The sequence below is a fragment of the Trachypithecus francoisi genome, unplaced genomic scaffold, assembly GCF_009764315.1.
Source record: "Trachypithecus francoisi isolate TF-2019V2 unplaced genomic scaffold, Tfra_2.0 Lachesis_group1, whole genome shotgun sequence".
In the NCBI taxonomy this organism is placed as follows: Eukaryota; Metazoa; Chordata; class Mammalia; order Primates; family Cercopithecidae; genus Trachypithecus; species Trachypithecus francoisi.
The window spans coordinates 5179826-5192291 of NW_022681454.1; the positions used below are offsets into that span (position 1 = coordinate 5179826).

General features: G+C 52.8%; 1 protein-coding gene across 5 annotated transcripts in view; it reads right to left on the reverse strand.

The window, feature by feature from the left end:
* The window catches only part of SORCS2 (sortilin related VPS10 domain containing receptor 2), a 552142-nt gene that overhangs the window by 16048 nt on the left and 523628 nt on the right, over positions 1-12466 (reverse strand). For all 5 annotated transcript variants that reach the window (XM_033213659.1, XM_033213661.1, XM_033213658.1 and 2 more), the window contains exons 17-20: positions 11631-11759; positions 8794-8965; positions 2854-3040; positions 1192-1325 (exon numbers count right to left, since the gene is read on the reverse strand). In XM_033213659.1, the coding sequence (XP_033069550.1) occupies positions 1192-1325; positions 2854-3040; positions 8794-8965; positions 11631-11759 (622 nt within the window). The remainder of the gene's footprint in view (positions 1-1191; positions 1326-2853; positions 3041-8793; positions 8966-11630; positions 11760-12466) is intronic.

Consider the following 12466-nt stretch of genomic DNA (forward strand, 5'->3'; position numbering starts at 1 on the left):
TCCCATGTAGCTGGGCCTACAGACATATGCACCACCATGCCCGGTTAATTTTTGTATTTTTAGTAGAGATAGGGTTTCACCATGTTAGCCAGGTTGGTCTTGAAACCCCGACCTTATGGGCACCCGGTTATAAGCCAGCACAGCACGAACATGAGATCCCAGCACCCCCCTTCCTTCTTGCAGCTCTCCAAGCCCGCCCCCCACAGGCATTTAGAAGGCCCGATGTGGCTGCCGGGCTGGGCCTTCACTCGCTGACCATGTGATCTTCCCATCCCCACATACGGCCACAGCTGTGTGGATGAGCCATGGCTCCGTCATCCATGGCACCAAGCCAGTGCCCAGCTCAGGACCCAGCCATGGGGATGGTGCACACTCAGCGGGGGCGGGGGCGGGAGTGCCATGTTGCCGCAGAGACAGTAGACGCCACCCCCATAGGTGTGGATGTGGAGGCGGAGGCTCTGCCAGGCAAAGTGACATGTATGGAGCATTCAGCTGGAAGTGGCAGAGCCGAGACTTGAACCCAGACCCTGAGCTCCTTCTCAGACCCTCCCCATTCTAGAGAAACATAATCCAGAGCCCACAGCCCCTCCCCTTGCTGGACCTCTGTGTCAGGGCGGTCAGTTGCTGGTAGGGGGCTTCCTGCCTGGTGGTGCTGGGCTGTTTGCTGAATGAGTGGAAGATACCCCTCACTGGGTCTTGCCCCCAGTCCAGGCATTCTGCTAATTTGGACTCTCTCCTGCTCAAGGACTATATGTGGCTCCCCACTGCAGACAGGGTACAACCCAGGCCTCTGAGTGAGGCTTCTGAGGCCCCTTGACCTCTTCTTCTGTAAAGCCTTCCCTGAGCCTCTCACTGCAAATGCTCTCCTTTCCAGGAGCTCTCATGCAGCCCACCTACCCGTCCCCGTGACTTCTACCACCCCCAACTCAAGTCAGCCACCATGTTCCCATCTCTTTCCCAGGAAGAGGCAGGGTCTAGTCTGACTCATCTGGCACCATTGAGCAGATGGGCCCTGAACAGGCACCCACGGGCGGTGTGTCCCTCTCAATTGCCCCAGGAGGGGCCCAAAGGTGAGGAGTGCGCCCTACACTGGTTCCTTCTGCTGAAAACCTGGGGCCGTGCTCTGCTTTACTGTGCACCTTGTGGGGAGCCGGCAGGAAGAAGGGCTGAGTGGGGGCAAAGCCAGCGCACCTGCAGGCTATGGCCGATCCACCAGTAGAAGACGGTGAGGTTGGGGTTCAAGGGAAGCAGCACAGCTGTGAGGTTCACCTCCTGGTTGATGCCAATGACAGGAACCACCTCCAGGTAGAGGGCCTGCAGGGGGGCTGTGGGGACCCAAAAAGGCCAGAGTTATTTCATTTCAGAGGCTGCTTAGTGATCACTGTCACCAGCAACTTAATTGCTACCCTCACTATCACTACCACCACTATCACCACCCCCACCGTCACACCACCACCACTATCACCACCATCACCAACACCACCAGCATCACTACCACCACCATCACCATAACTACCACCACTGTCACCATTATCACCACCACCTCCACCACCATAATCACTGCCATCACCACCACCAGTACCATGACCACCACCATCACCATCACCACCATCACCACCATCCATCCTGCCATTACTATCACCACCACCACCATCTATCCCAACCACTACTGTTACCATCATCACCACCACCCTATCACCACCATCATCACCATCACTATCACCAACACCACTACCATTATCACCATCACCACCACCATTGCCACCATTATCACCACCACTTCCACCATCATCATCACTGCCATCACCACCACCATCACCACCACCACTATCACCACCCCCACCAACACCACCAGCATCACTACCACCACCATCACAACTACCACCACTGTCACCATTATCACTACCACCTCCACACCATAATCACTGCCATCACCATCACCAGTACCATGACCACCACCATCACCACCATCACCACCATCCATCCTGCCATTACTATCACCACCACCACCATCTATCCCCACCACTACTGTTACCATCATCACCACCACCCTATCACCACCACCACTATCATCACTGCCCTCACCACCACCATCACCAACACCACCACCATCACCAACACCACCACAATCACCAACACCACCACCCTATCACCACCATCATCACCATTACTACCACTACTGTTACCATCATCACCACCACCACCATCACCATCACCACCATCACCACCACCATCACCATCCTCACCACCACCATCACCAACATCACCACAATCACCATCACCACTACCCTATCACCACCATCATCACCATTACTACCACTATTGTTACCATCATCACCACCATCACCACCATCACCACCACCACTGCCACCATTATCACCACCACCATCATCATCACTGCCATCATGACCATCACCACCACCATCACTACCATCATCACCATCCTCACCACAATTATCACCACCATCACCACCACCACCACCAATGTCACCATCACTACCACCTCCACTATAATCATCATGACTACCATCACCACCATCACCAGCACTGCTATCACCATCATCACCACCACCGTCACCACCATCACCACCTGTATCACCACTACCACCATCACCACCACCACTGCCACCGCTATCATCAACATCACTGCCAGCTCCCAGCACTGCCCTACTATTGTATGGGTCATCGGGGTACGAGTTTGAGCACAGCCTCCCTGCCTCCCTGCCCTTGGGTTCACTGTCCTGAGTACCAGGGACCTAGAGCAGTCCCGAGGGAGTCCCTGTGTTTCCCCGAAAGCCAGTTTCTCTGTCTCAAAGGGAGTGACCCTTGGCCTCAAAGGGGCAATAAACTTACAGTTGACCTGGACAAAGAGCACTGCCTCATCGTGGCCCGCCATGTTCTCTGCCCTGACAGACACGCGGTAGATGCCGGGGCTCTCATAGCGGTGCCGGATGGGCTCCCCGGTCAGTGTAAGGTTCACGTACATGGCCTTGAAGCCGTCCCCAAGGTCCACCTGGTACTTGGTGGTCAGGACGTCGCCCTGCAGGGAAACACCATGTAGCCACTCAGGCCTTGAAGCTGAGGGGCCAGAGTGGCTCATTCACTCACTCATTCATTCATTCCCGCCCTCTTTTCCTTGAAATGAGTGGGCTCTGGGGACCCCAGGGGAGCAGGCCTGGTTCTGCCCTGGAGATTCTGCCTGGAGTGTGGGGCTGGCCAAGGCAGCTGGTTAACCAGGGGACTGTGGCCCAGGGGCATTTCAGAACAATCACCCCGCAGCAGAGAGGGAGAGGGAGAGGCCCAAGGGTGTCATCAGAGAGCAGCAAGGGGGCAGTCAGGGCCCCAGGGAGACCCTCTGAGGCCCGTGCCAGCGATGGAGCCAGGAGGGTGAGGGGCCTCCCACAGTGTGGAGGGTTCCGGCAGGGGAGAGGCACACATCTGGACGTGCCTAAGCCGCCTGCCTGGAAACCAAGCAGGATTTTCCCTTCTGGGAGACTGCGGTTCCTAATTTTCTCTTTCTCAGACCATGCAGTACCAGGAGTGACGCGGAGATGGGGCAGGGTGGGTGCAGAGAAGAGCTCCCACGAACTGCCATCTCTGTGCGGCACCGAGTCACCCACAGAGGCCTCGCCACCATCTCCTTCCATCTTCCAATAATAGCATTTTCCTCGCCGAGTCGGGGATTGAGTGAAGGAAACAGGAACTTCTTCGACTTTACGGCTCATGATGACATTCTCCCTCCCTCCCTCCCTCCTCTCCTCCCCTTCCCTCTTCCTCCCTCATCAGTACCAGGGACAGGAGGAAACCATTTCCTAGTGGTGATGAAGGAAACAGCATGATTACTAACCACTTAGCCATCTTCTCAGTTTATACCAGCCAAATGTTGAAAGTTGATAGAAAACTTTTACGTAAATTCTGTTCACTTAACTTTCTCCAGACATGGTAAATTGGGTTGCTTAGTGTCTCCCCAAAATTCACGTCTACCAGGAACCTCAGAATGTGACCCCATTCGGAAATAGGGTCTTTACAGGTGTCATTAGTTAAGATGAGGTCATACTGGATTAGGGTGGGCCCTAAATCCAACGACAGGCATCTGTGTAAGAGAAAGGAGAGGGAGATTTGGGCACAGATGGAGGCTGCGTGGAGGTGGAGGCAAAGGCAGGAGTGACTCTGCCAGGGGCCAAGGAGTGCTGGGAGCCCCGGAAGATGGAGGAGGTGAAAATGGATTGTCCTTTGGAGCTTTGCATTGGTTCAGGCCACCCAGCATGAGGTCATTTGTTATGGGGTCCCCAGGAAAAAGGCTGCAGGGTGCTCTGTTCTCCCCATTGGACAGGTTAGAAGACTGAGGCTCTCCAAAGTCCAGGAGCCAGGAGGCTGCTCGCTGTTTGTGGTTCTCTCTGTTTAAAGGCAGCCTCTCAGGGTGGGGCGGGGGATGAGGGACAGTGCTCGAGTCTGAGCTGCTTCCACGGAGGGAGGGGTTTACTGTGCTAATCCTGGGAAGGAGAAGGCATGTGTGACCCAGAGTCAGGACCCATGATCCGCTCACCCTGGGTGAGGCGCCAGCTCTCAGGGCCTTGTGTTTCTGCCTTTAAGTGCTGCACTGACGCACATTTAACTACTTAAACATTTTCCTTGGTTAAAATAACTTGTCCTTTTTTCTCCTAACCACAAATTCTCAAGGTAGAAAATAAAATACCATAATAATATACTATAATACAAGGTAGTATATTCTCAAGGTAGAAAATAATATAAAATAAAAATAGCAAATAAAAGAAAAAAACAAAATCTCACCATAATACCTGCCATTCACATCTTGGTATATTTTATTTAGATCCATCATTATTACTGGTGCTTAAAAAAATTAAACATTTTCTTCTGAGATAATAGTAGGTTCCTACGTAGTTGTACGGAATGATACAGATCCACCCCGTGTGCCCCGTGCCTGGCTCTCCCCAAGGCTAACATCTTGCCAAATGATAGTATCACAACTAGGAGGTTGACATTGATACAGGAAGGAGACAGGACAATTCAGCCACCACTAGGACCCCACTGGGTGTCCTCTGCAGACACACCCACTTCCCCGCATTAGCCCACCTCCATGGTGACCACTAATCTTTCTCCATTTCTATAATTTTGATAATTTCTATTCTCTTTCTCCATTTCTGTATTTGAAGAGTGTCACGTGAACGAGTTGCACAGCAGGGGATCACGTGGGAGTGGCTTTTTTCACTTGGCATAATCCACTTGAGGCTCATCCAGGTTGCTGCAGGTATTTTTGTTTTTTTTTTTTTTTTGAGACAGAGTCTCACTCTGTCGCCCAGGCTGGAGTGCAGTGGTGCGTTCTTGGCTCACTGCAAACTCCGGCCCCCGGGTTCACGCCATTCTTCTGCCTCAGCCTCTCGAGGAGCCAGGAATACAGGCACCCGCCACCACGTCCGGCTAATTTTTTTGTATTTTTAGTAGAGATGGGGTTTCACCATGTTAGCTAGGAGAGTCTCGATCTCCTGACCTCGTGATCCACCCGCCTCGGCCACCCAAAGTGTTGGGATTACAGGCGTGAGCCACCGCGCCCGGCCTTTTTTTTTTTTTTTTTTAGATGGTGTCTCACCCCGTTGCCCAGGCTGGAGTATAGTGGTGGGATTTTGGCTCACTACAACCTCCGACTCCCAGGTTCAAGTGATTCTCGAGCCTCAGCCTCCCAAGTAGCTGGGATTACAGACATGCACCACCACACCTGGCTAAGTTTTGTATTTTTAGTAGAGACAGGGTTTCACCATGTTGGCCAGGCTGGTCTCGAACTCCTGACCTCAGCTGATCCACCCACCTCGGCCTCCCAAACTGCTGCGATCACAGGCGTGAGACACTGTGCCTGACCCTGCTGCAGGTATTAATAATGGATTCCTTCTCGTTGCAGTGTGGTTATCTCAGCATGGGTGCACCCCAGCCTGTGCAAACATTCGCCCATTGCAGGACCCCCAGGCGGTTTGAGTTTCTGGCCTTTATGAATGACACTGCTATAAACAGACACATACAGGTTTTTGTGTGAAGAGAAGTCTTCATTTCTCTGGTATGACCGCCACGAGGGCAGGTGCTCAGTCCTCTGCTCCTTGCATGTTGAGTTCGTTAAGAAACTGCTGAAGTGTTTTCCAGAACACCTGTGGCATTCTCCAGTCTCCCCAGCCATGCATGAGTGATCCAGTGCCCTTCCCTGCATCTTTGCCAGTACTTCGTGTTGGCGCTGTTTTTCATGTCAGTCATTCTGATAGGTGTGCAGTGATGTCTGGCTGTGGGCTTCCCTGGTGGCTGATGGTGTTGACCCTCTTTTTGTGTGCTTACCTGTCAGCTGTCCATTCTCCTGGTGAAACGTCTTTTCAGTTCTTCTGCTCATTTTCCAACTGGATGGTTTGTTTCCTTGCTGTTGAGTGTTCTTCCTCTAGTCTAGGTACTGGTCCTTGTTGGACACGTGGTTTGCAAATATTTTCTCTCACTCTGTAACTTGCCTTTCATCTTCTTAACATGGCTGTTCCACAGAGCGAAAGTGGCTAATCCTGAGGAAGCCCAATTTATCAACTTTCCTTTTGACTGGCTTTGAGTGTGAAGTCTGAGGACTCTTCTTCTAGCCCTAGATATTCTCTCCTGTGGTTTTTCTAAAAGGTTTACGATTTTTACATGCCACATTTAAATCTAGGCAATTTTGAGTTCATTTGTCTGTCGGGCGTGAGGTTGAGGTTGAGGTTCATTATTATTGGATGAATAAGCCCTCCCGCTCAGTGAGTTGTTTTTGCACCAACCTCAAACATCCCTCGGACATATTTACATGGGTTTATTCCTGGGGCCTCTATCAGACCTTCTTTTTAATTCTTAAGATATTTACAAAACTCGGACTCCCCTAAACCCAGTGTTGTTTGCAAGAGTAGGTTGGCCTATGTGTGTGAGAGAGTGTATATTTGGGTGTGTACAAATCTGTCTGCGAGTTTGAGAGTGAATACATGAGCGTGTAAGCGTATGTGTGTCTGTGTGTGAGTTTGTGTGTATGTGTGAGCGTGTGTACCAGTGAGTATGTACGTCTACCCTGGATCCCACACTCCCACCCGTTTCCCTAGCGTAGTGGGTGGCCTCTTCCTGACAGTAGGTGCATGGTGGGGTGGGGGTTGACTCTCCCCACCAGGAGCATCTTTTGATCACTCTCCTTGCTTCCACTAACTCCAGCTCCTGCCCACAGAGCATCCCAGCCAGGGTCCCGGCCCCCTGGGCAGGTGGTAGACTGGCTCCCATAGAGAGACTGCAGATGCGACTGCACTGCGGAGACGCCAGGCTCTAGGGGGCAGCAGAGGGCCATGTTTCCTGGATGTTGGCCCTGGACGGGCAGCCGCAGCGGGGTCCACTCTGAGGGTCCAGGCGGGACAGGCGGGGCAGCAGCTCTGTTCTCCTGCCTACCCAAGATGCTGCTGGGAACAGAGGCACCCCAGGGCTGCCCCTGGCTCCGAGAAGTGTGGGTCCCAGGGCCCATCTCCATCAGCAGCCGCACCTGCACCAGGGAACGGCTCAGGTCTGGGGGCCCCAAACTTGGTCTCTGTTCACGTAGAGTCTCGGGGCCAGGGACCCCAATGCCAGCCCTGCCACTCATTCCGTGTGGCCTTGGGAGAGTGACTGCGCTGTCCGAGCCTCAGTTTCCCTAGCTATAAAGCAGGTTGGCAAGAGGATGCCACTTGAGGTGGAGTTTCCCTGTTTGCGTTAGACCAGGCTCCCTGCTTTCCAGCTCCAAAGACCTTTGTCACCAACATCCCACCCCACCTATTTTGAAGGACATTTAAACAGGACACACACCATTGTACTTGCTTCATCCCCCGTACCGTTCACCAAAGAAACAAGTGCCCAGGAAAGCTGCGTGCCGGGAGAGCGCCCAGGGTCCTAGGCACTCACCCTCCGGGTGCGACACGGAGGCATCGAACTCTCCTTTGCCCTTTTCTGTCATCTTGAATTTTCTGCAATGCTTGTAAATTTTTCTAGGTTTTGTTTTTAAATTTGCTACAATGAGCATTAGTTTATTCAACAATCAGAAAAATAAGCACGTTACAAATTAATTTAAAAAGACTAGAAGGAAATACAAAAACCTAACAGTTGTTACCATGGAGGACTGGGGGGCTTTTGGAGAGCTATTTATACTCTTGATATTTTGTGTGTGTTTTCCAAATGTTCTACAATGAACATTCATTATTTTTAACGTCAGAAGAAAATATAACACTTGTTCTAAAGCAAAAAAAGCAAGACTGGGAGGCTAGAAGGAAATTTCTATCTGTGTTTGTCTGAGTATTTATATCGTATCTGTCCATGCACACACAGGATTTATTTTTGGTTGTGTAATTATAAGTAATAGTGTTTTTAACTTTCTGTTTTTCATAAGATCCCAAATTAACTAAATCGATATAATTACAGGCTTAAAAAATGTATTGCCACCCACGGGAATGAATACATTTTATACCAAGGCCAGTAACCACACACCCTCCTCCGATGTGTGAAACCACGTCTCCTTCTGCTCTGCGGAGACCCTGATACCCCCTACATCCTACTCTATTCTCCTTCATGTCTCTTTCACTGGTAAATGCTGGTCTGGACCCAGGAAGTAGATTTCCAACCCCCTGCTGCCTCCTGCAGTCTGGACAGGCTGGCTGATGGCAATGCCCTGAGCCACTTCTAGGCGGAGGAGACACCCTTCACCATGCCCTCTGCGTGCCCAGTTGGAGCCACCCCTGCCGGACAGTCCTGGGAGCCTGCTGGGAGGTGCTCACTCACCTGCTCCTGCCGCACCACAAACAGGACATCCTCTCCAGGCCGCACGGCCACCGCCTCGCCTTGGATGCTGACCTGCAGGCCCCGGGGCGGCGTGAGGGGGCACTGCAGCTGCGCCGGACTCTGCTGCAGGTCCACCCCACCCTCACACACGTTGGACACCACTTTCCGGTACCTGGATTGACAAGAGAGGGTCAGGGTCCACTTCAGACAGGTGGTGAGGGATGAGGCCCCATAGTCTGGGGAGGGATGTGCTTGCCACCCACAGGTGGCGTTTGGCTTCCCACCGCTAGGGCTCTACTTGCTGACTCCCAGCCACCTCCTGACTCCACCCAATTGCTGTTACAGCCCCGTTTCAGAGATGAGAACACTGAGGCTCAGAGGAGGAGGGACCGACGGTGGCAGGATGTGCTTCGGAGGTGCTGGCATCTCCGTGGTCTGATCACATTACTCACAGTAATAGTAACGGCCCTGTTAGTGCTGCAGAGGGGTGTTTAAGCAGCAGCTGGAATTTCATGGTCTTTCCGAGAAAGGTGGAGGACAGAGTGCCCGAGAGGGGCTGGGGTCCTGCCTCCACCTCGCCACTGGCTCAGTGTGGCCGTAACCATGGGCACACACTCCTCCTCCTGGGATCCGTCTCCCTGTTCCCTTGAGAGACCTGGATTGGGCGATTCGTGACTCATCGCCGTATTCATGAGACACCTATTTACTGAGCATCTATTATGGGCCAGGTACTGGGAATGGGGGTGTTTGCATGCAGCCCCTAGATGCTGGGCAGAGCAGACCCTGTAGTGGAGAGGCAGAGGCGGACCTGAGCCGATCACATCAGAGTGAAGCCACAGCTGTGATGGTGCTGGCTGGGGCACCCCTGGGGACCTGGTCCCTGACAAAGGTGCTTTCAGCGGAGACTGGGAGGGTGAGCAGGAGAAGAAAGAGCATCCCAGGCCATTGAAACAGCATGTGCAAAGGCGACAGGGTGGATGCTGAGTCTGGAGGGGGAGCAGGTGTGGCATGAGGCTGGAGAGGGGCCCTAGGCACCCCTAAAAGGGGGGGCCTCATCCAGCTTGCTACTTGTGAAGCTCCCTCAGGCGACACTATGAGCCTGTGAAAGCAGCATTGCTGCCAAGGTGCTGGGGGTACCTGTCTCCCCAAGGCTGATGCCCCTCTTGCCCTCAGGGCCGAATTCTCACAGATGGCTCTGCCGTTAAATAAGCATTCAGAAGTTGATCATGCACAAGCCCATTTGATTAGTGCTTTGAAAGAAAATACCCTTCTCTAAGGGCTACCCACCCGCGGCACCTGCAGTGTGCAGATGGTATGACGTGGAATCCTTTGCCTTGATCAAGGTCCTGGCCCTGACACTTCAGACAAGAGTCCCTGTTGTCAAGCCCTGCAACCACTGCAGTTTCATGATGCATGGGTGCATGGGGAGACAGATGGATAGATAAGTAGATTGATGGATTGATGGATGGTGAGTGAATGAATAGATAGATGGTGGATGGATAGATGGATGGGTAGATGGATGAATGGATGATGGATGGATGGGTGGGTGAAGAGTGGATGAATTGATGGGTAGATAGAGGGATAGGTGAATGGATGGATGATGGATTGATGGATGGTGAATGAATAGATGGATGGTGGATGGATAGATGAATGGATGGATGGGTACATGGATGGATAGAGGGGTGCATTGACAGTAGCTGAATGCCTGGGAGAATGGAAGGATGAATGGAAAGATGGATGGATGAATGAATGGATGGATGGATGAATGAACAGATGATGGCTAACTGGATGATGGGTGGATAAATGGGTAGATGGGGGATGAATGAGTGATGCATGGATGGGTGGGTGGGTGGCAGGAGATAGGCTGGTGAGGCCAAAGCCTGCAGTTTCTGGTCCTACCTCCTGTTTCCTCATGTTCCCTCAGGGAAAGTAATGGAGATTTTCTGACAAGCCCATGGGCTTTTGTCTTCCTGTCTGAAAATGTTCTCCAAGAGAAATGGGGAAACTGGGACTTCCTGATGGAGCATGTTTGGGACCTCCTAAAGATGAAGGCTCACAGCTCTTATGTACCTAACATTTTACATGAACTGAATCCTTCATAGCAATATGCCCAGCCTCTGGTGGAGGAAATGTATCCTAACTGCTTGCATTTGGTGATGCTGTCCCTTCGTGCACAGCTTGTGCTCAGCATACCACAGACTGAAGGAACACCTACTGTGTGTTGTGGAGCTTACAGTTCAGCAAGGAGGACAATTAGGTGGGTGATGACAATAACTGGGATTTGTACTGTGATAGAGGCAAGCTCAGGGTCAGGGGTGGGTGGTCAGGGAAGGCTTCCTGGAGGAAGTGCCATTTAAGCTGAGACCTGCAGGCAGCAGGAGCACCTCCAGCACCCAAGCCTTGGTGAATAGGGAGGGCCTGGTTTACTGGGCACTGGTAAATGGGGAAGGGTCCTAGCACTGCAGAGGCTCAGAAAGACCAGGGGAAGACGTGCTGCAGCAGGTGTGAGCCACGGGTGCCTTGGACCTTTTCTGTCTATTGTTCTCTGTCTGGAGCCAACTCAAGGCAGCTTTCTCCTGGCACTGACCCACATGGGCTCAGATGGGAGAACCCTATGGGCTCCTTTGGCCTGGGAGCTAAGGTCATTCACTCATGATGTCTGGTGACTCACACGAGCCCCGCAGCCAGGTTCTGTGCTGTGAGTGCAGGGCATCCTCAACTTTGACCTCTCTTTCCCCGACTCCACTTGGGAGCTGCAGGCACCAGCATGGTATCGGGACTGCACCGCAGCTCTGCCCCCGGGATTTAGGCAGGGAGAGGCCCGCACCCACACTCACCCAAGGCTGCTGGTGTAGGTCTGGCCCAGGGCACAGTCATCAGGCGGGGACAATGGATTAAACCAGAAGTTGGCAGAGCACTTGTTGATGTTGGACTCTGAGGAGGGGGAGCGCTCAAATCCGTAGTCGCTGGGAGGAGGGAAGAACAGTGGTAGGTGACAGGCACAGGTGGGAACAGGAGTCAGCCAGGGTTGGGGTGGAATCTGGGGGAGCTGGGAAGGGAACCTCATGCCAAGGGCCTGCTATGCACCCATCTGTGAGGACATGAAGGAGCATCCACAGCTCCATCCCAGAGGGCAACACAGGGTAACAAGAGAGGCAAAGGGATGCTGGGAACTCAGAGAAACCTGGAGGGCTGCCTGGAGGAGGTGAGCAAATCTCAAAGGATGGACAGAGACAGGTAGGGAAAGAGAGGGAGAGGCACTGCTGGCAGGGCCTAGCCTGAGCAGCACCAGCACAGGTGGAGGAGGCTGGAATGCCAGGGGGCAGGATGAGGAGGGGTGAGGTGGGTGGCAGGTGGGTGAGCTGTCAGCCAAATTGTCCTGTGGGTGCTGGGCAGTCATAGGCAGCTTTTGAGAACAACAGGGGACAGGTCGGGTGGCTTTCAGCAGAGTCCCTGGATGGAGAAGGGTGGGGGTGGGTGCAGTATGTCCCCACAATGCCCTGACCTGTTCCTCACTTTCTCCTCCTGCCTGTGAGCAGCCACTGAGAGGGTTTAAAAATGCACCACAAATTCCTTAAAGCTCCTTCCTGGAGTGTGGGCTGGTCTTGGTGACTCAGTTCTAACAGATAGAATGAGGCAGACGTGGTGGTGTGCGACTCTCACGCCAGGTTAT